This window comes from Hyperolius riggenbachi, chromosome 3 (assembly GCF_040937935.1).
Source record: "Hyperolius riggenbachi isolate aHypRig1 chromosome 3, aHypRig1.pri, whole genome shotgun sequence".
In the NCBI taxonomy this organism is placed as follows: Eukaryota; Metazoa; Chordata; class Amphibia; order Anura; family Hyperoliidae; genus Hyperolius; species Hyperolius riggenbachi.
This window is the reverse complement of record NC_090648.1, coordinates 325,785,533-325,811,963: the sequence shown is the minus strand read 5'-3', so window position 1 is coordinate 325,811,963 and position 26,431 is coordinate 325,785,533. Positions and strand designations below refer to the sequence as shown.

Here is a 26,431-nt window from a genome sequence, read left to right as displayed (position 1 = left end):
GTCCTTGGACCCCTCCTCTTTTCCATTTACACCCATGGCCTGGGACGAATAATAAGCTCTTTTGAGTTTCAATATCACCTCTATGCTGATGACACCCACATTTATTGTTCTGCCCCAGACCTCTCCACACTACTATCAAAAGTCCCCGAATGTTGATCCGCTGTATCTACATTTATGTCATCCCACTTCCTTAAACTCAATATGAGCAAAACGGAGATTGTGATATTTCCACCTTCGCTCTCTGTTCCACCTCCCATTGTCACAATCAATGTAGATAACACCCCAATAGCATCAATCCCCAAAGCTCGTTGCCTGGGGTTAACTCTGGACTCTGAGCTCTCCTTTATACCACATCTCAACACATTAACTACCTCCTGCTACTTCCATCTCAAAAACATTTCCAGAATCCATCCCTTCCTCTCACAAAAAGCAACTAAAATGCTTGTGCATGCCCTAATCATCTCCCGTCTTGACTACTGTAACACCCTACTCTGTGGTCTACCAAAAAGCAAACTGGCACCTTGTCGAGATTTCCATATGGCGGGATATCATTTTTCCAATAAACTGAACTGTGTATGATCAGATACACATAGACCTAATAATTTCCTTTCCTTAGGTTACAGAAGACAAAGACTTCTTAATGTAGGGTGATTATAGGTTAACATATACATTGATCATTGAGAAAGGCAGAGCATATTTTAATATGGCGATGTAATATTGCCATGCAAGGCTGACTTGTATGTGTCTCTAAAGGAAGGTCAGATGTTGAACAACAGGCAGTCAGCTGATGTGCTATTTGCAATGGGTAATCCCATTCACCTTACTGGGAACAATGATATCAGACCATTCTTTGTTTTAGGTCAAAACACTTGACAAGATAGCAAACAAGAGGAGTCTGAGTGACAATAGTGTGTTTAAAAATGGACTAATATCTGTATACAATGGCTCAAACCTGGCTACATTGAATGTGAAACCAAAACCCATGCAAGGTTTCTATGCAATATTTGTGTTTCCAAAGTCCAGACACAAACACAAGGCTTAGGAAATACCTTTATTTTTCTTATAGCTGGGCAAACCAGTAACAATATGAAAATGTTATTGAAAATGTATACGTGTTAATATAAAGATTCCCTGAATGAATATATCCAGAATGGTATAGAAATGTTATATGGTTACCAGTGTTGTATATTAAACAATAATGTTAGAGATATAAAACCATGCTAACAAAAACAATGTTTTATATAAGGAGGTCCATGGTGGTTTTCAATATGCCACTATGATTTTGGATAAAATCAAATCTATCTTGAATATGGTAGAAAAGGTCACTGTATAATAAATAATAACCAGTGATCCCATCCAGATCAGCTATCCGTAAGATATGAAATGTTTATAACATTGATTTATTCACTGTTGGGGTATAATAAAACATGATTTTTGTCTTTAGTTTGCCAAATATCCCAATAAGTCTGTGATTAGTTAGCCAACAGCACCTACAAAGGGTGAAAGCCAGTATTACACTTGGGTTAAAGATTAGTCACAGAAAGCTCCCATTGGTCACTCCCACTGCCCAGTGATAGGCTAGAAGATTTAATCTCCTGGGCAGGACCATAGGTAGTGAGGGGAATAAGATGAGAGGGGTCATTCAATGAGAGAAGGATCAGACCATCAGGAGATCTGAGCAGACCAGGACATAGAGGATCCCTGCCATCCGAACGCAACCACGCCTAAGAGGAACACGCCCAGAGGCCATCTTGGTGACTATACTTGAACCCAGTTCTGATTTTCTTGTTAGTTAGACGGCTTATTACAGCGCAGAATATCTGAACATATGATGTATTGATTGAATTTCATTGGTTGATATTTTAAAAAGGGGTGAGCTTTTCCAAAGTTGCAAGTTGGAAACAACTCACCTAAGTTCTACCATATGTTCATTGATAACTGGCTGTTTAACTCAGTCTTGGATAAAAAAACTAGACCTTTCAAGCTACCTCCTCTAGATATTTTGATACTTTGCCGCAGCATGTGCAAGCCACACCTAACCAAGTTTAGGACGACTCAATAGATATTTTATTCCAAAATTATATGTATTTTACCCGCCTGCTCTGTGTAGTAACACAGGCCAGCGGAGGTTAAAGTATAGACAGTGGGAAAATTCCTGTCATTTATAGTTGATTGCATAGCGATTGTGGGGCAACGCCCAGTCGTCAGATCCACTGAGTCATCCTAAATTTGTTATATTGAATGGTATAGCTGACATCAGCCAGTTTATTTTGGATAGCGCATTTTTGATTTTGGACTGCGCAATTTTGATTTTTGATAGCCACCATTTTGTTTTTGATAGCCACCATTTTGTTTTTGATAGCCACCATTTTGTTTTTGATAGCAGCCATTTTGATTTTGATAACAGCCATTTTGTTGTCGTTCAATTCATCCATTTTGTCTCCAGAGACCCTGTGGTAAATTGAGTAACAGGGCCGACGGCCATATTTGATGAGTCATAACTCTGCACTGTATTTGAGTTGACTGCTAATTGGTTTAAGCCTTTTGTATTGGTGAATAAGTATAATAACATTTTGATGTTTTACTGAAATTATTATCCAGCTCATTGCTTATTATAAGAATGACCTTATGAGTTTTGTTTTATATCAAAAGTGCAATTTTATATTGTTTTGATATTGTAATATTTATTCGATATTAAATTGATATTTTTATAAATTGGTCCACATTTATTTGCATGTTTAAACCAGTACTGTAAAACCTCGGAAAACAAGCTCACACAGTTAGGCGTATGTTTGTATTTTAGCTCCTCCTATTTTCCCAGGAGCATTACATTTACATTTTTGATTTTATATTTATTTTTAAACAAGTTATACAAACATTGACAAAACGCCCGACATAAGATTGGAGGCCCTAGTGAGATCCGTTTACTTTCCATTACTGGTTTAGACAGTGTAAAAACGTTTTATTGAGCTGGTTTTATTGCATTGGCTATTGAATCATGAGTGCTACAGGTAGTGATTCAGAACTGCATTTGGAACAGACGTTCCGAAAAATTGTGGAATTTATATTTATACAACTGAAATATAATGAGGAAGTAGATGAATGGATAAGCAGAATGAGGAAAAGTATAAAACAGGAAGCTGATCATATATTTCAATCTAAGGGTCTGGTGGATCATTATCTTTCATGTATGACCACAATAACCTCGGATTCCGAACTGAAGAAGAGGTTGTTAGGCGCCCTACCCTCTGTTCTATATGGGTTATTAGAGGTAGATATTCTTGCACAGTCTAGAAAAAAAGAGATTGTACAGTTGAGATCCCAATTGCAAGGAACAGAGGGAGACGTCCAATCATTGAACTCCCAGTTACGGGATGTGGAATCAGATCTTCAAATTATAAGGGCTGATAGAGACCAATTAATGATTAATATTTCAGACAGGGAGGTAGCGATCAAAAGTCTGGAAAGAGACGCCGAACGGAATCGTGAAGCGCATCGCAGACTTAAACAGGATTTTGAAGAACTACAACAGCAGTACTTCAAAATCCAACAGGCAGGTAGACTCGATAGATCATCCAGCCCTTGCCCGCCAATACTCACTCCATATGACCTAAAATGGCAAGGCATGTTGGATCGTATGGAGACGGTATGTAAGACTATGAATACCATAATCGATGACAGTACAAGGGTCCCTAAAGATCAACATTTGGATTCCTCTCCAGAGAGAGATATGCAAATGAGGGCCCCTAGGCATGATGATTCCCATAAAGGTCACGACTCCCTTGCTGATATTGATTCAGATGAATTGGAGGCTGATGAGAGAAAGCGAGAATCCAGCCCTATCCCAAGAAGGGGGAAAGGTACGTATAGGTGGGAGTCAAATAGGGGAAATAATCAGTACCCCCAAGAAAAACAGAGCTCGGCCAGCATCATAAAATTCTTAAACACCGCTGTGCCAAAGTTCACTAAAAAGGGTTCAGCGCAAATAGCATCCCACATGGAGTTGTATGAATCCACTATGGACTCTTTAAATCTGTCTGAAGCAGACAAAATCAGATTTCTCCCATGGGTTTTTGATGACAGATACCGCCACCATTTCACCTCATTTAAGGAGCGAGGTATCATTAGATGGCAAGCAGTTTCACACGAAGTGAAGCTGGAGTTTGGGCCGTATCGCACTATCTCAGAAGCAAAACGAGATGTGTATCGACTTACTTGTCGACCCGATCAGAGCCCCCGAGAATTCCTTTCTGTGCTAAAAAACTCTTACAGTTTGGCATATCGGAATCCTAACTGGGAGTCTCTTGATTTTAAACAGGCATATTATGATGCATTGCCTACCCAAATAAAGTTAAGCATGGCCAATGAGTTAGACTTCGGAAACTCCCTAGAGAAAATGGTTACCTCAGCGACACTGCTGTTCAATATCAGTGGGAGTTCCAACGTAAGTGGGAGGAACACCAGAAAGTACCCAGAGCACAGAGTAGAAGAAACCAAAGTGAAAGCGGACCTAAACCTTGAATCCCAACAGAAGAAAATACCTCCTGCAAAAGTACCTATCCAGCAGGGCCAAAGACAGCAACAAAACCCTAATCAAAACAGACCACAAAATCCTAAAGGGTCAGATAGGGATAGCTCAGGTTCTGAGAACCAGGTCTACCGTCCTCGGTTCAATCGCAGGTATCAAGGATACCAGGGTTACCAAGGAAACCAGGGTAGTCAAAGGTATAGAGGTTACCAGGGATATAGAGAACCCCAGGGGTACAGACGTCCCCAAAGATATAGACAATGGGATAACCGACCCAGGCAGCAGTGGGAAAGGAGACAGCACCCACCTAATTCACCTAGGGGTAGATCACCACCTAACTCACCTAGGAGTGGATCACCCGCAGGGAACAGATATGATCCCAGGAACCAGAACCCTCGTCGACCTAATAGGTTTGATCAGCTTGTTGATCAAGTGAACAAATTGAGTGACATGATGGGTAAGTTGGCTCAGGGATCTGCAGGAAGACAGCATGAGGATTTTTTAGCTGGGGAGGCAGGGCCCAGCTCTGCCAATTAAAGGAAACCGAGACAAATCACTATACGGAAATGGATATGGCAATACTAAATACGAGTAATGAAAATGATGTGCAATGTACCGACCTACCCCAGGTCGAGGAAGGGAAGTCTAATGTTCTTGATATTTCACCACAAATGGGTGATATTATGTCATTTGAGCCAGAGCGTGAAGTACCCTCTGTTCAGATTGTCCCAGTGGTAGAATCCATGGGAACCCAAATGCCTTGCAGGCAGAATCAGGAGGAACAAGTTCCTAATACCCTGACGCTGCCGAGAGATCATTCTCTGAAGCAACAAATGGAAAAACATTCCAATTTTCTTTGCAATCTTGAACAGGTAGATGGCCGGTATTTTATCGATACCCATCTACAAGATGGATGTATCGGACCGATCCCAGGTTTACTGGATACCGGTTCCCAGGTTACTATTCTGTCTTTTAACTATTACCAGCAGATCTTGGATTCATCACAAAGGAAGCCAAGATTAAAAGCCTTTGACGGTGCGCTGATAAGCGTTGGTGGTAATAGTTTACAAGTAAAAGGCACATCCTGGCTGACATATAAGATCGGTAAAAAGATCATTAAACATCCAACTTTGATTGTTGATCTTCCATATGATAGATTGATCATTGGAATCGATTTACTCAAACGACTAAATTCCATAATTGACTTCATAAATGAAGCAATATGGGCTCAAGTCAATACTCCAATTGATTTTGAGCGCTCCAGCAATGCACAGTTGCAACGCAGCTGCCATATGATTGAGGAAAGGCCTAACTCTGTTGAAATCCATTTCCGGAACAGTCAGATACCAGAAGTCACGATCCTGAAAAACGGTAAACCCGAGGAAAATGCTAACACTGCTTTTCACATCATAAATATCCGAAAGGATAAGATTGAAAAGATAGTCCTTGAAGAGGATGTGTTAACTATTTCCTTTAAAGGGGGAAACCAGGAAGTGGCAGGCATAACCAAGCATACACAGGCATTGGTTGAAATCGAGAAAATCAATGATAATGTGCTGGTTCCCGTGCAGGTAGATGATATTGCTCGGGTAAAATATGCCAAGTTGGATCTCAAACCTGAGGCCAGCTACATAAGCCTAGGACTGTTGAAGCAGGTTACAGACCCTCAGGTCATCAAATTTATCTCTACACAGGAATGGATCCACGATCTGGATAACGATAACCAGAGTCATAATGTAATTGCAAAATGCATCTTATCTGTGTCTCTAGGAAACAAATCTGCAAAACATGTCTTCAGTGTGTTAAAGTAACCACAGTACCAAATGTACTTAGGAAACGACATTATTCATCGATTTGCCATACAGGTTGATCTGATCAATAATGTTCTGTGGTCCAAATTATCCGGAAACCCAGAGGAATTCCAGGATAGAGAACAAGCCCTGAGATGGGGACAGCGAATACCATATGCAGTGGAAATCACTGTCGCTGAAAAAGTAAAAATCCCTGAAGGTTGCAAATCATTTCTTTTACCCATTCGAGTAAAGAAGGGTCAAAAGATGAGAAATGCAGATGCCTTAATTAGTTTATCCAATCGGATGCAACAATTGGGGTTGAAGGTAAAACCAATTCCCCTAATAAATATTCATCAGGAACCATTATACATGGTCATGCAAAACATGAGCCCTCATAGTATCACGTTACAGGAGGATACAATGATTGGCTTAGCCATTGACTCAGAATATTACACTTTTGGATTCCAAAATGAAGTCATTGGAATAATACCTGATGAATATTTGACAGAAGAACAAATAGTGGACCAACAATATTTCTCAACACCTGAAGGATTGTTCAGCATACACTCTATTTATCCTTTCAGTTCTGAGGAAGGTACATGTCATGTCGAGGAAACATCATTGATTTTTAACCATGAAATTAATGAAAGTGAGTATCAATCACTCCAGCAGGGTAAGGATCAAGCATGTTACACCCCAAATGACTTAACTAATAGGCTTGAAGAAGCTTATGAGGTAGGTCAACCTGAGATTTTCCCAGAATTTCATGAACGGGTGGAAGAACAGCTCTCTATAGCTGATGGATGTTCTAATGAATCAGAACGACAGCAGCTAAGGCAACTATTCTGGGATTTCCAGGAGATGTTTGCCAAGGACTCTTATGACTGTGGGGAGACTAACCTGCATGTTACGAGAATCCTGACTGATCCAGATGCACCCCCTGTGTTTATCAAACAATATCGACTTCCGCTAGCAGCCTACGAGTCACTATCGGAAATAGTTAAGAACCTGGAAAAGAAAGGTATTATCCGACCAGTCCACAGTTCCTTCAATCATCCAGTACTCGGAGTCCTCAAACCGAATGGTCAGTTCCGTCTATGCTCAGACTTGAGACAACTAAACAAACGTGTCTACATGTCTGGTTGGCCCGTACCATACATTGACCAATGCTTGGCGCAAATCCAAGGGTCTAAAATATTCACAGCCCTTGACTGCGCACAAGGATATTGGACAATTAAAGTGGATGAAAGGGATCAATACAAACTAGCCTTCACATTCGGTAACAGACAATTCGCGTGGTCCCGGATGCCTTTCGGATACATCAACGCAGGCCACGAATTTGCTGTGTTTATGCACAAAGCAATGCCTGATGCAGCAGAACGAGGTACCCTAACTTATGTCGATGATATCCTTATCAAAAGTACAATCTTTGAGGAACATATTTCAGAGTTGAGATATGTATTGAATCAACTAAAAGAAGCAGGTGTTAAACTTTCCCTACAGAAAGCTCAATGGTGCCGATCTAAGGTAAATTTCCTAGGACATGAAATTACTGCAGAAGGAATTAATCCACAGAAAAAGAAAGTGGAAGCAGTCAAAAATACGAAGTCCCCCACAAATCTCAAGGAACTGAGATCATTCCTGGGGATGATGAATTATTCTCGCAAGTTCATAGATAACTATGCTGAGATTACAAAGCCGCTATTGCAGCTGCTAAAGAAAGGAGTACAATGGGAATGGAATGAGTGCCATGAACAAGCTGTATCTGAGCTTAAAACAAAACTCATACAGGCCCCATGCCTTGCTTATCCAGAAGGTGGTAAACCCTTCTATGTTGAAACAGGTTTTACCGACAAGAGTGTAAGTGCAGTTCTTTTCCAAAAGCAAGAAAGACTGAATAAAATAATTGCTTATGCCAGTAAATCACTATCACCAGTTGAAATCAAATTTAATAATTGTGAGAAGGCATTATTAGCAACTGTGTGGGCTTTGCAATATTTCAGAAGTTTTATTCAAGGGGAAAAGATCATTGTAGAAACTGCACACCAATCACTACAATATTTGCAAAGTAACCAAATAAAAGAAGGTAACCTGTCAAACAGTAGGATAACGGCATGGACAATGTCCCTAATGGGATGGCCACTGGAAATCAAATATAAACAGGATACTAAAAATCCAGTTGCTCAAGGATTAGCTGAACTCCATGATTGTACACATGTGGAACATAAAGATGAGTCACCAGAAAACGATTTTCTGGAAGAGCAATCTTTATCCCCATATAAATCCTATGAAGAGGAGTACTGCAAATCACTACCATGTGCATATGTTGATGGCTGTTCTTTTCACACAGAAGGAGATGAAAAGATGCTGGTTGCAGGTATCGGTATCGTATGGAATAACATATTTCCAGAGATATCTGCGGGATACAAAATTGGTCCCAAAAGTAGCCAGGTCGCAGAACTCGCTGCCGTGTATAAAGCTATACAAATGGCTATCGAACATGACCTTAAGGAATTTGTTTTGATAACAGATTCTGAGTATGTTCGGAACAGTTTTGTGGAATATTTTCCCAGTTGGAAAAGGACTAGCATGACAAGGAGTAACAAAAAGCCAGTCAAACATGGTAAATTGTTTTGTAAAATTGATCAACTGGTTAATACCCACGACCTTACCATTTATTGGAAAAAGGTAAGGGGTCATTCGAAACACCCTGGCGCTGATAAAGATGGGAACGATCTAGCAGATTCCCTCGCTAAGAAAGCAGCCATTGATGGTGAAATCTTCGATATCAATGACCTCATGGGAACTATCGAAGTAAATGTCACTACTAGGGGGCAGGCCCAAAAGGAGTCTCAACCCAGTGTAGCAATGTGGAGTCAAGATTCTCCTAATGAGGATCTCATTGCGAGCCAAAAGGGGGATCCCGTTATTGGTTTGTTTTATAAACATATTGGAAGTCCACATGATTATCCCATCACCGTGGAAGACTGCAGTGACAACGAAGAATTACGTATTCTGATGAAAGGTGTGTCACAATTTTCATTACAGGATGGATTGCTGATACGAACCTCGAAAAATGGTATTACGCAGTGGGTAGTACCCGCAGCATATCGGGGTTTGATGTTGCAACATGCTCATGATGCCCCGACAGCTGGTCATCGAGGAGAGAAAATAACGTATGAGTTATTAAGAGACTACGCTTACTGGCCACACATGTTACAGGATGTCAGGACATATTGCCAAGGATGTTTGGTATGCCCTCAATTCCAGCCACAAGGTCCCACTCACAGGGCACCGCTGATGAAAAGAGGCATAGCTATGCCATGGTCAGACATCCAGATCGATTTTATTGGTCCAGTAACAACGTCCTCAAAAGGAAACCGGTATATGTTAACCGTAACATGCCTGTTCACTAAATGGGTAGAATGTCTACCGAGTAAAACATGCAGTTCCAGTGTGTGCGCATCACTGCTCATTAACCACATATTTTCCCGATTTGGTCTTCCACAGCGCATCGAATCCGATCGCGGAAGTCACTTCACCAGTGAAGTAATGACCAAAATGTGGGAAATCCTAGGGGTAAAACGGAAGCTACACATAGCTTACCGACCAGCCTCTAGTGGTGGAGTGGAGCGTTACAATCAATCCATTGTAAATATCCTGAAAAAATTTGTTAGCGAATCAGGTAAAGACTGGGACATCAAGCTGCCACTAATTCTTATGGCTATTAGAGCTACTCCAAGCGCAGCAACCAAACTTTCTCCATTTGAGATGCTCACAGGTAGAAAGATGGTGTTACCCCAGCATTTGCTTTACAAAACCTCAGATCATAACTTGATGAATGCAACTAATGCACATCAATACGTGGAGAACTTACGCAGACACCTCCAGCATGCCTTCGCATTTGCTCAAAGAAACATCGAGAAAGCCGCAGTCAGTGCGAAAACGTACTATGACCTCAAAACCACACAAAAGGAGTATCAGGTTGACGATAAGGTGTATCTGTACAATTTCGCCAGAGACCAGGTAAAGGAAAAGAAGTTCCTCCCTTCATGGAAAGGTTCATATCCAATCACCGATAAATTGTCTCCTGTGGTTTATAAGGTTAAGATCCCTAAGGGGGATGACTTTGTTGAAAAATGGGTGCATATTAATCAACTGCGTATATGTCACCCTAGTTCACAGCTACGGAGAATTGAGCAATCTTGAAATGTGTGCTAACAAATTATTTTTCTCCTGACAGGTATACCTAATGATGTGTTAATCTCTACTAGAATCCATATGGACACAAAGATTCCAATCCGGCACAAAGATGTCCCACCTGACGATTGCCATCCTTCACGCAGTCCTAATCTTGGGGAAGAGTGCCGAGCCAAGTGTGATGCCAGATCCAGCATCCGTGATGTTACCGGATACAGCGGAGTTCATCATGACCAGATAGATGTTCCTATCCTAGAGGGTCCAGATGAGCCTAAACCCGCGATGTGTCGTTGAATGACGAGCTGATGTATCCGGGGTCCATTTGATGGAGATGCAAGTTGGATATCTGTTGCACGCCAGATACTCACAGGAGTGAGTTGTTCAAATGTTGAAGCAGATCCGGAAAATCCTTTTGTTTAAGCCGAAGACCAAAGCAGTTCATCGCTTTTACAGTCGCTGTTTGCCACCTTTGCAACAAGAGGAAACCTGTTTGTTTACATCCGGAGTATCATTTGCCAAGTTTATTTTTCTTGAAGCGTGAAACATGAACTTCAATGTGATGAAGACGATGTTTTAAAGTCCATTTTTCCCTTTCATACTTGGATTACCAATACAAAACAAAGGTTATTCACAACGCGTTCCCACGGGAATGAAGCAAACGAAAAAACGTTTAATAATCCTTGTTGTTCTTTTGAAATGGTCACACCCTGGAACATTCCAAAAGAAAAGGGGGATGTGTCGAGATTTCCATATGGCGGGATATCATTTTTCCAATAAACTGAACTGTGTATGATCAGATACACATAGACCTAATAATTTCCTTTCCTTAGGTTACAGAAGACAAAGACTTCTTAATGTAGGGTGATTATAGGTTAACATATACATTGATCATTGAGAAAGGCAGAGCATATTTTAATATGGCGATGTAATATTGCCATGCAAGGCTGACTTGTATGTGTCTCTAAAGGAAGGTCAGATGTTGAACAACAGGCAGTCAGCTGATGTGCTATTTGCAATGGGTAATCCCATTCACCTTACTGGGAACAATGATATCAGACCATTCTTTGTTTTAGGTCAAAACACTTGACAAGATAGCAAACAAGAGGAGTCTGAGTGACAATAGTGTGTTTAAAAATGGACTAATATCTGTATACAATGGCTCAAACCTGGCTACATTGAATGTGAAACCAAAACCCATGCAAGGTTTCTATGCAATATTTGTGTTTCCAAAGTCCAGACACAAACACAAGGCTTAGGAAATACCTTTATTTTTCTTATAGCTGGGCAAACCAGTAACAATATGAAAATGTTATTGAAAATGTATACGTGTTAATATAAAGATTCCCTGAATGAATATATCCAGAATGGTATAGAAATGTTATATGGTTACCAGTGTTGTATATTAAACAATAATGTTAGAGATATAAAACCATGCTAACAAAAACAATGTTTTATATAAGGAGGTCCATGGTGGTTTTCAATATGCCACTATGATTTTGGATAAAATCAAATCTATCTTGAATATGGTAGAAAAGGTCACTGTATAATAAATAATAACCAGTGATCCCATCCAGATCAGCTATCCGTAAGATATGAAATGTTTATAACATTGATTTATTCACTGTTGGGGTATAATAAAACATGATTTTTGTCTTTAGTTTGCCAAATATCCCAATAAGTCTGTGATTAGTTAGCCAACAGCACCTACAAAGGGTGAAAGCCAGTATTACACTTGGGTTAAAGATTAGTCACAGAAAGCTCCCATTGGTCACTCCCACTGCCCAGTGATAGGCTAGAAGATTTAATCTCCTGGGCAGGACCATAGGTAGTGAGGGGAATAAGATGAGAGGGGTCATTCAATGAGAGAAGGATCAGACCATCAGGAGATCTGAGCAGACCAGGACATAGAGGATCCCTGCCATCCGAACGCAACCACGCCTAAGAGGAACACGCCCAGAGGCCATCTTGGTGACTATACTTGAACCCAGTTCTGATTTTCTTGTTAGTTAGACGGCTTATTACAGCGCAGAATATCTGAACATATGATGTATTGATTGAATTTCATTGGTTGATATTTTAAAAAGGGGTGAGCTTTTCCAAAGTTGCAAGTTGGAAACAACTCACCTAAGTTCTACCATATGTTCATTGATAACTGGCTGTTTAACTCAGTCTTGGATAAAAAAACTAGACCTTTCAAGCTACCTCCTCTAGATATTTTGATACTTTGCCGCAGCATGTGCAAGCCACACCTAACCAAGTTTAGGACGACTCAATAGATATTTTATTCCAAAATTATATGTATTTTACCCGCCTGCTCTGTGTAGTAACACAGGCCAGCGGAGGTTAAAGTATAGACAGTGGGAAAATTCCTGTCATTTATAGTTGATTGCATAGCGATTGTGGGGCAACGCCCAGTCGTCAGATCCACTGAGTCATCCTAAATTTGTTATATTGAATGGTATAGCTGACATCAGCCAGTTTATTTTGGATAGCGCATTTTTGATTTTGGACTGCGCAATTTTGATTTTTGATAGCCACCATTTTGTTTTTGATAGCCACCATTTTGTTTTTGATAGCCACCATTTTGTTTTTGATAGCAGCCATTTTGATTTTGATAACAGCCATTTTGTTGTCGTTCAATTCATCCATTTTGTCTCCAGAGACCCTGTGGTAAATTGAGTAACAGGGCCGACGGCCATATTTGATGAGTCATAACTCTGCACTGTATTTGAGTTGACTGCTAATTGGTTTAAGCCTTTTGTATTGGTGAATAAGTATAATAACATTTTGATGTTTTACTGAAATTATTATCCAGCTCATTGCTTATTATAAGAATGACCTTATGAGTTTTGTTTTATATCAAAAGTGCAATTTTATATTGTTTTGATATTGTAATATTTATTCGATATTAAATTGATATTTTTATAAATTGGTCCACATTTATTTGCATGTTTAAACCAGTACTGTAAAACCTCGGAAAACAAGCTCACACAGTTAGGCGTATGTTTGTATTTTAGCTCCTCCTATTTTCCCAGGAGCATTACATTTACATTTTTGATTTTATATTTATTTTTAAACAAGTTATACAAACATTGACAAAACGCCCGACAACCTCTCCAATCCCTACTAAACTCCGCTCATCCCCCTCTCCTCTAGATCCTCTGAGGCAGCCCCTCTCTGCCAATCTCTCCATTGGTTACCAGTTGCCCAAAGGATCCAGTTTAAACTTCTCACGCTTGCATACAAAGCTCTACACAAGCTATCACCTCCATACATTTCCTCTTTAATCTCCAGGACCCTCCGTTCCTCACAGGAGACCCTTTTGTCCTCCAGCCTAGTCACCTCCTCTCACTCTCGCATCCAAGACTTCTCACGGGTATCCCTTTCCATTGGAGCACTCTCCCTCAGCCGGTTCGTCATGCCACGAGTCTAGAAACCTTCAAACATACTCTGAAAACACACCTGTTCAGACAAGCCTATAATTTGCTATAGGCAGCGCTGAAGGCACACTGGTTCACCCACTAACCCCTGTGTTTCATCCCCTGTTGTTTTCCTAGTGTTTCTCATATGGCTGTAATTTTAACATATGCACAAGTACCAACTACACATCAACTATGTATGTATTTGTACGTATTCTATTCAATGTCATGACTGTACAGTCTTCTGTTGTATTTCTTATGTATATTTGTTCCCCATTATTTATTTGTACTATGTACAGCGCTACAGAAGATGTTGGCGCTATATAAATGAAAATAATAATAATAATATATAATTTGATGCCATTTTATTCATCACTAGATAATACAGTCTTTTACTGTAACTTTGTGATGCTGATGCTGGTGAAACCTCAGTTTTGTTTGATTTGGTGAACTCCTCCTGTGTGTGAGGCCTTTGGTAAAGAGCTGTTTACAGCCCAAAGTCTGGTATGCCCAAAAAACAAAAAACAAAACAGATTTGTTAAGCCACCTTATTTTTTTTATCTATATACCTGATATTCTTTAGTATCCCTCTTCCAATTTTAGGTGTTACCTACCTACCTTAGTTTGATCCATCATAACAATCAGTGGTCCTCAGCAACATCATCTGCCATAAGCTCAGTTTAGCTAGGCTGACCATGTGTCCTCTTTTGCCCGGACAGGTCCACTTTTTCAGACCTGTCCGGGCTGTCCTCCCGGATATTTGATCTGTCCGGAGAGCCGAACACACTTGCAGAGATCCATTGAGGCTGAGATGAGCCGAACACTGCGAGTCAGTGGCAGAAGAACAGCTTGCAGAGATCCATTAAGGCTGAGATGAGCCGAACACTGTGAGCCAGCGACAGAAGAACTGCTTGCAGAGATCCACTGAGGCTGAGATGAGCCGAATACAGCGAGCCCAAGGCAGAAGAACCATTTGCAGAGATTCTCTGCAAACGGTTCTTCTGCTGCTTGGGCTCGCAGTGTTTGGCTCATCTCAGCCTCAGTGGATCTCTGCAAGTGGTTCTTCTGTCGCTGGCTCACAGTGTTTGGCTCATCTCAGCCTCAGTGGATCTTCTCTCTCTGCAAGTTGTTCTTCTGCAGCTTGGGCTCCCAGTGTTCGGCTCATCTCATTCAGCTCCTGACTCAAACGGCTCTTCCTCGGGCTAGGCAGTGAGTCAATCCCTTCCTGCTGCTCTGCTCCACCTCCAGCCGCCCCCATCCACTGAGACAGAGCAAATTGCAGAGCAGAGGGGTGGAGACAGCCAGAGACAGCCTGAGTTCAGTGGGACTCACGCTGGGCTGATCACTGGTGCTGCTTGTGTGTGACCTGTGGGAGCAGCTCAGCAGCACAGCCTGAGCCCTGAGTTCAGTCTGTCAGTGTCAGTGAATTGATTCAAGTCACGCTGGTGCTGTGTGGGCAGCCTGTGGGAGCATAAGGGCCTGAGTTGTTAGCAGTGAAGTCACTGCTGTGTGGCCAGCCTGTGGGAGCATAAGGGCCTGAGTTGTTAGCAGTGAAGTCACTGCTGTGTGGCCAGCCTGTGGGAGCATAAGGGCCTGAGTTAGCAGTGAAGTCACTCTGCTGTGTGGCCAGCCTGTGGGAGCATAAGGGTCTGAGATTCTAACCTATACTGGGGCCATATTCCTATCTAACCTATACTGGGGCCATATTCCTATCTAACCTATACTGCGGACATATACCTTGTCCGCACATTTGTGGGGAAATCTGCTGCCAATCTCATTGCATTTTGTGGGAAATTCTGCGAATCTGATTGCATTTTGTGGTTGGCCGGCCCTCGACCATGTGGTCTGGAAAAAAAAAACGTCCCTCCATGCCCACGAAGTTGAACAGCACACTGCTAAGGTCTTGTATATTTGGCCCCACCCATGACCACGCCCACATGCTGTTGTGATCGTCCTCTTTTTTGGAAATCAAAATATGGTCACCCTAGTTTAGCTATGGGGGCAGTTTCCATTAGAGGTTGAGAATACCTCTACAGGGCCTATTGCTATGGTGCTGATGCTGGCCCATCTGTTGCTTTTTGTAATGCTCCAGCTGCAGGTTTCCCTCAGTACTCTGGATTGGAACACATTGCTACGTTTGACATTATTGAAGTCTCTTTTCTTTCCGTCTAGGTTTTCTTCATCACATTTCCTCTATACAGTAGATTTACTATTAATTCCCCCAGGCAGGCTGTGAGTGGATAAGGCTGAAGGCACAAACATCTCAACAGGTGTTGATACACACACACTCTGGCTTGTGATTATGTAATTTACTACTTGTGAATACAACTCAGTTGGATTTATGCTGTTGCTAGCCCTGCTTGTCTAAACTCATCTATGCTGATCTTGCTGTAACCTCACAAATTTCATATTTCTGCTATTTTTATATTTTGTTTTTTCACTGATAACAATTTTTATGTAGCGATAGCTCATACATTAGCATTGCTTGAGGAGAACTGGCTTTGGCAAACACTAAAAGTGGAACTAATCTCAGAACTTTATCTCTGCTCTGAGGGCCCGTTTCCACTAGCGCGGAAACCGGGCCAAATCTGCAGAGTTTTCCCACAGGCAAATCGCGCAAGGAAACTCTGCTATAGGAAACAATGGCGCCACCGGCCGAATCGCTTACCTTAGCGATTCAGCCGACATTGCCATCAGTTTCCGTGCGGGAGGCTGCAAATCCCATAGCTGTGCATGGCACGGCTTATGGGATTTGTCAGCGTTACCACAGACCAGGAAGTGTGCCGCCGTGCATCTCGCAACCGTGCGCGGCACTAGTGGAAAGGGCCCTAAAAGATTAGCCACAGCATGATAACCTTTGTAGAAGAAAAATTTTTTATTACAATTTATGGAGATGCTAAAAAAAAAATAAGTTTTAAGTTGGCTTCCCTTTGCGGGGAGCACTGAAAGGGTTAGGCCTCAGTGTTTACTGTATAGGAAGAGAGCCCTGGCAGTGTTGCTCCTGCAGTCTATTCACAGTTGTTGATAATAACTGATTAGACTCTTTGAATTGGCTAAACAAACACAGGACACAGAGTAGTAAATTTATTCAGCAAATATATGTGGAAAAACATTTTTCCATTGTGTGCTGTAGTCGAGTTTGGGTTTTCTTTGAGAGTAAGCAGAGAAATTAAAGAAGTGTTTCTATCTCCCCCATTGTCTGCAGTTTGCATGCAAAAACACAGAAAAAAAATAAAATAGAATACAGGAGAAATTATATCCCCAAAACATACCTTTTAGTCAGATCTTTATAAGAATAATAGCTTTATATAAAAAGAGCTTCCGCACAGTGGTTATTACAGTGGAAACTGACCTCCCTTAGGTTTCAAATGTCATCCGGTAGAGGTCTACATCCTGCCAGTCTTCTCTGTTTCCAGCATCTCATGCTCTACTTCCTAATTCTAGAGCATGAGCAGCCCTGGAGACAGAGAAGCCAGGGGGTGACACGGACCGCTACTGCATGATGTCTGGAGCTTGAGGGAGGTGATTTTCCACTGTAATAACCACTGTACCAAAGCTCTGCATATTGCGGGGAGCACAGAAGGAGGGCCCAAGGAGAGGGAGGGTGGAGTTGGGCCCCCTCCTGCACAGCGCCCTTCCTGCCATGCAACCCAAGTGGTCACCCACCTTGCCTGCCCCTAGAAATGGGACTGTTGTTATTAATAAGCAGTGCTATAGTGCAGTGTTTCTCAACATTTTATTGGTATGTACCCCTTTTAAAAGCCTGTACTCACCAAGTACCCCCTAGCATAGTAAACATTATCACAAGTACCCCTTGACAAATATATATTTAATCGTAGTACATGATAACTGGTTCTAAACAATTTCCAAGCATTTACTATTGCTTTTAACTAGCTAAAATACTAATTTGGTGTTGTTAAAATAAGATTTATAATTTTCTAAAACTCTACATTTGTTATTCTTGGTTAAGTTTATCAAGCCTGTGTACCCCCTGGAACCATCAGAAGTACCCCCTGGGGTACACGTACCACACGTTGAGAACCTAGGCTATCGTGGATAGCATTTTTACCTTGCAGCTTGTATTTCTTTTCTGTGTAAATTGTGATTTTTCACAGAAATTCTTTTGTGGCTCTCGTAACATGCTTAGAGGCAGGAAATGCAGAAACACTCTGCTTATAAGTTATCTTTGTAAATTCACCTGGTATGCTTGCATCCTGATCTGTTGCACTACCCATTTTATTTCTTCAGCACAGCCCACAGGACATGAACCCGAAATTGCAGATGTTACAATCCACCTTGAAAACTACATGACTCAACAGAGGAATCCACTGAAGATTATTATAGCAAGCCAGGTTATAAAGTAGATTCATATTTGGGGTGGATGAAGGATCAGATGGATAGCTCACAATTGTGCTGGGTCCACAATGTTGCCAACTCATCCCTTTAATTACTGACACATCTAAGTTATACAGGTTCTGGGGCTATTTGCACATAATCAGTGCCTTAACTGCATCTCTCTAGCCACAAAACCTGTATAATTCATATGCGTCAGTAATTAAAGGGATGAGTTGGCAACACTGTGGGTCCATCAGTAGACGTGCCATAACCTAAACTAACGTTTACAGCATGAGTAATAAATTAAGTGATCTCTAAACCAAAACAAAATGTGCATATGTATGCTGCATGTAGAGTGAATAGGCATACAAATAATAAAAAAGGGCATTGTTTGCCACATTCAGCAGCAGATGACAATTATTCTGTTTAAACATGTTGCAAACTGCAATGCTCCAAGCAATGTTGAAGAATTAACTTCCATTTAATTTTCCAAAATAAATAAGAAAAAGTATGGTACATAATGAAAACACATAGTTTTACAGATGGAGATGATTCATGGTAGTTGTGAAATAATGATTTATATCACGTACCTGTGCTGATAATGTTTGGATTATTTGCTAGCCAAGTTGGAATAACAAGACCGCTAAACACTGAAAATCCCAAGACAAACAGGTTTCTTGATGAGTTCAAATCCACATACTGAAAAAGGAAAACATCCGTTTTATTTTTATTCATTGCTTATCTAGTGTTGTCATGCTCTAGACGTACAATCTAGAGCTCTTTAATGCTCTAGATGTACGTATTAAAGTACAGCTATGGTACGTATGAATTTAGCGTGGTGGATTTACAAATGAAGTTGTGGCATTAGTTTTGGTATTCTCCTCCATTGGTCACCAAATCCTTACCCATTCAAAACAGAAACCATCATTAGGCCTAACCCTAATCTTCCATCTTAACATTAACCCATTCTTGATCCCTAAGGCCTGGTTCACATTAGCATTACAAAACGGTCTTTCCGAAATCGGAAGGGAACGGATCGGAATGGATAGGAATGGATCCAATGTTAACCTATCTGCTGAAAGGACCACAAGTTCCCTCCTGCAGTAATTGTTCTGGACTGCTGAGTCAAACGGAAAGGAAATGGATCCTGAAGCACTGCATTGGGGCAATGGGAAAACGGAACTTTTCTTCACACTAGTGAGTAAACGGACCACTCTAAGGAGCAAAATCCACTTTGGGGCATGGGGGTCTGGGGGAGATGTGGGGAAACTGAATGGAAGCAGTGGAATGGAAACAGAGTAGCAACAGAGTGAAACGGATCCATTTTCATGGATCTGTTTGCCACTAAATTGCCACTGTGAACCTGGCCTAACTCCCCGCCTTTCACTTTATGCTGACAACTAATTTGAACTTAGCTCCCAGTGTTACCCCCTTCTTAATACTTAACCTTGATACCTTGATACCTAATCTTCATCTTGCTTTAACCACTTAACTACCACCTAACGCCGATAGGCGTCGGCAGGTCGTAAGTGGAATTACATGGAAACGGCCGCTCATTCGAGCGGCTGTTCCATGTCAGTTCACGGAGGGTGTCTCTGTAAACAGCCTGCGAGCCTCCGATCACGGCTCGCAGGCAAAATGTAAACACGCAGGGAAGAAATCCCCGGTGTTTATGTCACAAGGAAATTGGCGATCCCGGCTGATCGGCCGGGGATCGCCGGCATCTGATAGGCTGAAGCCTATCAGAGGCCGGATCGCCGTCCTGTGCCGCCCACAGTAAGGAGGAAAGCAGGGGAAGGAGAGGGAGGCTGGAAATCGCTGCGGAGGGGGGCTTTGAGGATCCCCCCCTGTCCCCCCCGCTCGGCCACACAGAGCGGCGGCGATCAGACCCCCCCAGCAGGACATCCCCCTAGTGGGGAAAAAAGGGGTCTGATCGCCCTGCCTAGATCAGGAGCTGGAGAGCCCACGCAGCACAGATCCTTAGAAAATCCCCTGGTCCTTAAGTGGTTAACCATCTAACCCTAACAAATAATGCTAACCTCCACTATCCCCTAATCCTATCCCACCCAAAATTATTCCTGACCAAAAGTGATATTCATCTTCCATTATCTATTTTTTCTCAAGTGTTAGCTGATGATTGCATTGATACATTGAGCCTTGCAACAATAACCTCCCCAAGTATTTATGTGACAGTTGACTGCCAATGACAGAGGAACCTGTGAAGGACTTCACACACAAACCTTAGATGTTGGGTAAGAGTCAGCATGTGATGACTGTAGTCTATGGCAGGGCTTCCCAAACCTGTCCTGAAGTACCACCAGCAGTGCATGTTTTGTGGAAATCCACAGAGGTAGGTAATCAGCTCTGGTGAGACTCTAATTGCTTCACCTGTGAGTGTTTGGGGTTTTCTGCAAAACATGCACTGTTGTTGGTACTTCAGGACAGGGTTGGGAAGCTCTGGTATATGGCAATGAACATTGCGCGTGTATCATCTACATTGAACTGCAATAAAATACTGCAACATCTATTTTTATATGACTACTGTGAACTGGAATGTGTTTGGCTTCTGTAGGTCTACTGTAAGTATGTAAGTCTACTGTTGGTATATTATCAGGCATGTTATACATTTATAGAAGAATAAATGGTTCTGAAAGAAAATCTGTGTTAGTTTTGTATATCCATACTAGGTATAGTGTTGGGCGAACAGTGTTCGCCACTTTTCGGGTTCTGCAGAACATCACCCTGTTCGGGTGATGTTCGAGTTCGGCCGAACACCTGACGGTGCTCGGCCAAACCGTTCGGCCACATGGCCGAACTAAGAGCGCATGGCCGAACGTTCCCCGAACGTTCGGCTAGCGCTGTGATTGGCCGAACGGGTCACGTGGTTCGGGCCCGAACGCGCTCTGATTGGCCGAACGGTCACGTGGTTCGGGTAAATAAATACCCGAACCACGTCATATCTCCGCCATTTGTCTGTGGGTTTAGCTTTGGGTAGGCAGGCAGGGTAGTTCGCTCTCCAGCCACGCTAGCCAGGGTCCCCCCCAGTCATTGTGTGTCGCTGCTGGGAACAGTAGTACACCGCTCGCTCAGCCACACTATATATAGCATTGTTTACTGCCACTGTGTACCTCGCTCAGCCACGCTATATATATAGCATTGTGTTTTCTGACACTCTGTGTACACGGCTTAGGCTAGCCTGACTAATATAGCATTGTGTGTACTGCCACTGTGCACCTCGCTCAGCCACGCTATATATAGCATTGTGTGTACTGCCACTGTGCACCTCGCTCAGCCACGCTATATATAGCATTGTGTGTACTGCCACTGTGCACCTCGCTCAGCCACGCTATATATAGCATTGTGTGTACTGCCACTGTGCACCTCGCTCAGCCACGCTATATATAGCATTGTGTGTACTGCCACTGTGCACCTCGCTCAGCCACGCTATATATAGCATTGTGTGTACTGCCACTGTGCACCTCGCTCAGCCACGCTATATATATAGCATTGTGTTTTCTGACACTCTGTGTACACGGCTTAGGCTAGCCTGACTAATATAGCATTGTGTGTACTGCCACTGTGCACCTCGCTCAGCCACGCTATATATAGCATTGTGTGTACTGCCACTGTGCACCTCGCTCAGCCACGCTATATATAGCATTGTGTGTACTGCCACTGTGCACCTCGCTCAGCCACGCTATATATAGCATTGTGTTTTCTGACACTCTGTGTACACGGCTTAGCCTGACTAATATAGCATTGTGTGTACTGCCACTGTGCACCTCGCTCAGCCACGCTATATATAGCATTGTGTGTACTGCCACTGTGCACCTCGCTCAGCCACGCTATATATAGCATTGTGTGTACTGCCACTGTGCACCTCGCTCAGCCACGCTATATATATAGCATTGTGTTTTCTGACACTCTGTGTACACGGCTTAGCCTGACTAATATAGCATTGTGTGTACTGCCACTGTGCACCTCGCTCAGCCACGCTATATATAGCATTGTGTTTTCTGACACTCTGTGTACACGGCTTAGCCTGACTAATATAGCATTGTGTGTACTGCCACTGTGCACCTCGCTCAGCCACGCTATATATAGCATTGTGTTTTCTGACACTCTGTGTACACGGCTTAGCCTGGCTCTATAGCATTGTGTGTACTGCCACTGTGCACCTCGCTCAGCCACGCTATATATAGCATTGTGTTTACTGCCACTCTGTGTACACCGCTCAGCCAGACTATATACCGTTGTTTACTGACACTCTGTGTACACCGCTCAGCCAGACTATATACCATTGTTTACTGACACTCTGTGTACACGGCTCAGCCTGACTATAAAGCATTGTGTGTACTGCCACTGTGCACCTCGCTCAGCCACGCTATATATATAGCATTGTGTTTTCTGACACTCTGTGTACACGGCTTAGCCTGACTAATATAGCATTGTGTGTACTGCCACTGTGCACCTCGCTCAGCCACGCTATATATAGCATTGTGTGTACTGCCACTGTGCACCTCGCTCAGCCACGCTATATATAGCATTGTGTGTACTGCCACTGTGCACCTCGCTCAGCCACGCTATATATAGCATTGTGTTTTCTGACACTCTGTGTACACGGCTTAGCCTGACTAATATAGCATTGTGTGTACTGCCACTGTGCACCTCGCTCAGCCACGCTATATATAGCATTGTGTGTACTGCCACTGTGCACCTCGCTCAGCCACGCTATATATAGCATTGTGTGTACTGCCACTGTGCACCTCGCTCAGCCACGCTATATATAGCATTGTGTGTACTGCCACTGTGCACCTCGCTCAGCCACGCTATATATAGCATTGTGTTTTCTGACACTCTGTGTACACGGCTTAGCCTGACTAATATAGCATTGTGTGTACTGCCACTGTGCACCTCGCTCAGCCACGCTATATATAGCATTGTGTGTACTGCCACTGTGCACCTCGCTCAGCCACGCTATATATAGCATTGTGTGTACTGCCACTGTGCACCTCGCTCAGCCACGCTATATATAGCATTGTGTTTACTGCCACTCTGTGTACACCGCTCAGCCAGACTATATACCGTTGTTTACTGACACTCTGTGTACACCGCTCAGCCAGACTATATACCGTTGTTTACTGACACTCTGTGTACACCGCTCAGCCAGACTATATACCATTGTTTACTGACACTCTGTGTACACGGCTCAGCCTGACTATAAAGCATTGTGTGTACTGCCACTGTGCACCTCGCTCAGCCACGCTATATATAGCATTGTGTTTAATGACACTCTGTGTACACGGCTTAGCCAGACTATATAGCATTGTGTGTACTGCCACTCTGTGTACACCGCTCAGCCAGACTATATAGCATTGTGTTTACTTCCACTCTGTGTCTGCTGGGCCTGGGAACAGTAGTACACCGCTCACCCGCCACTGTATAGCATTGTGCTCTGTGTCGCTGCTGGGAATAGTGGTACTGTATAGCATTTCTGTACTGCCACTGTACTGCTGCCAGTCAGCGTGTACTGTAAGGATAAGTGAAATGAGGAAGAAATCCGGTGAAAGAGGAAGGGGCAAGGGAAGAGGTGTTTCCCCTGACGGTTCACGTACAGGCCACAGGGGAGCACCCAAGAAAACCCACTCAATACCGCCCATGTTGTCCAGGACAACAACCCTCACAAATCCAAAAGAACAGGACCAGATAATTACTTGGATGACCTCTCAAGCGTCCAGCAGTGGGTTAAGCAGCACCAGCACATCACGCACGAGGTCCGAGTCCTCAGCCAGTTACAAGGAGCCAGTGGGCACAAAGCTGACACAACCGGCAGCGACACCACGCACACAACTGCCAGATAACCAGTCCTATGAATTACCTCAGGACACAATGGGGTATTCGCAGGAGCTATTCCCAGCCCAACAAACTTCCACCTTTCAAAGGTCAATGGAGGAACAGCCAGAAATGTTGTGCCCGGATTCACAACCATTAACTGTGGGAAATGCACCGCGCACTGAAATACAAGGCGAGTCCGAGGAGGACTCGGAAACCCAAATCCCAGAGCAAGTTGGGCAGGAGGGGTTGCAATTGCAGGAGGTCGGCCGACAAGATCTGGAAGACGACGTTGGAGTGAGCTGCGCAGAGGTTGTTCTGGGGAGCTCTACTCCACGGCGGCGGCCCCCCACAATGACATATGACGAGTTTGAGGAGATGGAAGAGGAGGGTATGGACAATGTGGACAGAGACCCAGATTTTATTTGTGAACGAGAACATCGCCGTCGTAGCAGCAGCACAGATGAGTCTGTTGAAGAACCCACTGCTGCACGAGTTCGCCTTGTGCCACAAGGTAGGCGGCGCGCAATTTCAGGCACCACAAGCGTGGAAGTTAGAGTGAGAGGCAAAAGAGGAGGAAACAGAAATCGCCAGCAAGGAGGCAGGTGCTCCAAAGTCTGGGCTTTCTTTGAAGACTGCACTGAGGATGTTACCATGGCGATTTGCAAGGTGTGCAAGACTCGCCTGAGCAGGGGGAAAAGTATTAACAACCTCTCCACCACCAGCATGAGCCGCCACATGCTATCCAAACATCCCACTCTGTGGGCAAACGCGGCAGGACAGGGTACCAGCAACACTGCCTCCCTTGGGTTCACCAGACTCACCACCAGACCCGCCTCAGCAGCAGCAGTAGCCCAGCCATTGCGTGGTTCACAACATTCACAAACATCAGACGACGCTGACACTGTCACTTTCCAGAGTAGTGCTCTTGAGGTCTCCCAGTGTTCATCAAACACAACAACCAACAGCCCTTCCGTGTGCAGCGCTACGGTTCAGTTGTCTGTGTCGGAGATGTTTGAGCGCAAGAGGAAATTGCCAGCAAATGACCCCCGGGCCGTGGCAGTAACAGCCAGCATAGCCAAGCTTCTGGCCTGCGAAATGCTGCCATATCGAGTGGTGGAGACAAACAGCTTCAAGGGCATGATGTCAGTGGCCATCCCACGTTACGTGGTTCCCAGCCGCTACCACTTTGCGCGCTCTGCAGTGCCTGAGTTGCATGAGCACGTGGTCAGCAAAATAACCCGAAGCTTGAAGAATGCCGTTGCCTGCAAGGTTCACTTCACCACTGACACTTGGACGAGTGCGTTCGGCCAGGGTCGATACATCTCCCTTACCGCGCACTGGGTGAACCTTGTGGAGCCTGGCAGCGATTCCTCACCTGCTACGGCGCGGGTGTTGCCCACGCCGCAAACAGCTGCACCGCCGTCCCTCCCACTGGATAACAACAGCAGCACCTACCTCTCTGACTCCTTCTCCTCCAACGCATCTCAAAGCTGTACCTCATCCGGAAACGCTAACCCAGCAGCAGTAGGATCGTGGAAGCAGTGCAGCACAGCTGTTGGCATGCGTCAGCAAGCGTTGCTGAAGCTGATCTGCCTTGGGGATAAGCAGCACACAGGGGAGGAAATTTGGAAGGGAATAAAGGAACAGACGGATTTGTGGCTGGCACCGCTGGACTTGAAACCGGGCATGGTTGTGTGTGATAATGGGAGTAATCTCATTCGCGCTTTAAGGTTGGCTAAGCTGACACACATCCCTTGCCTGGCGCACGTGATGAACCTAGTAGTTCAGCGGTTCCTGAGGACATACCCAGGCGTGGCCGATCTTCTGTTGAAGGTGCGTCGAGTGGCCAAACATTGTAGAAATTCCAGTACTGCTTCGGGGGCACTCGCCAAGATGCAGGAGCGCTTCAATCTCCCCCACCATCGCTTGCTGTGTGATGTCCCTACGCGCTGGAATTCTACGCTGCACATGCTAGCACGCTTTTGTGAGCAGAAGAGTGCAGTGGTCCAGTACATGACGGCGCAGTACCGAGGCGCATCCGGCCAGCTGCCAAGCTTCTGTGGATCCGATTGGGCCAACATGTTGGACCTCTGCCAAGTCCTCCAAAATTTTGAGCAATCCACGTTGCTTGTGAGCAGTGACAACTCTTCAGTCAGCATTACCATACCACTGCTGTGTTTACTGAAGAGGTCAATGTTGAAAATCAAGGAAACAGCTGTCATGATGCAACTGGGGGAATCTGAAGGAGAAAACGATCAGCGTGATGGTACCAACATCAGGCCATCCACCTCAGGGAACGCTGGCCCCAGCAGCTATGACGA

The 26,431-nt window shown here is 43.7% G+C and overlaps 1 protein-coding gene across 1 annotated transcript in view; it reads right to left on the bottom strand.

The window, feature by feature from the left end:
• The window catches only part of LOC137561478 (solute carrier family 23 member 2-like), a 238,790-nt gene that overhangs the window by 50,875 nt on the left and 161,484 nt on the right, over positions 1-26,431 (bottom strand). Inside the window, exon 9 of the mRNA XM_068272779.1 lies at positions 18,866-18,974. Within this exon, the coding sequence (XP_068128880.1) occupies positions 18,866-18,974 (109 nt within the window). The remainder of the gene's footprint in view (positions 1-18,865; positions 18,975-26,431) is intronic.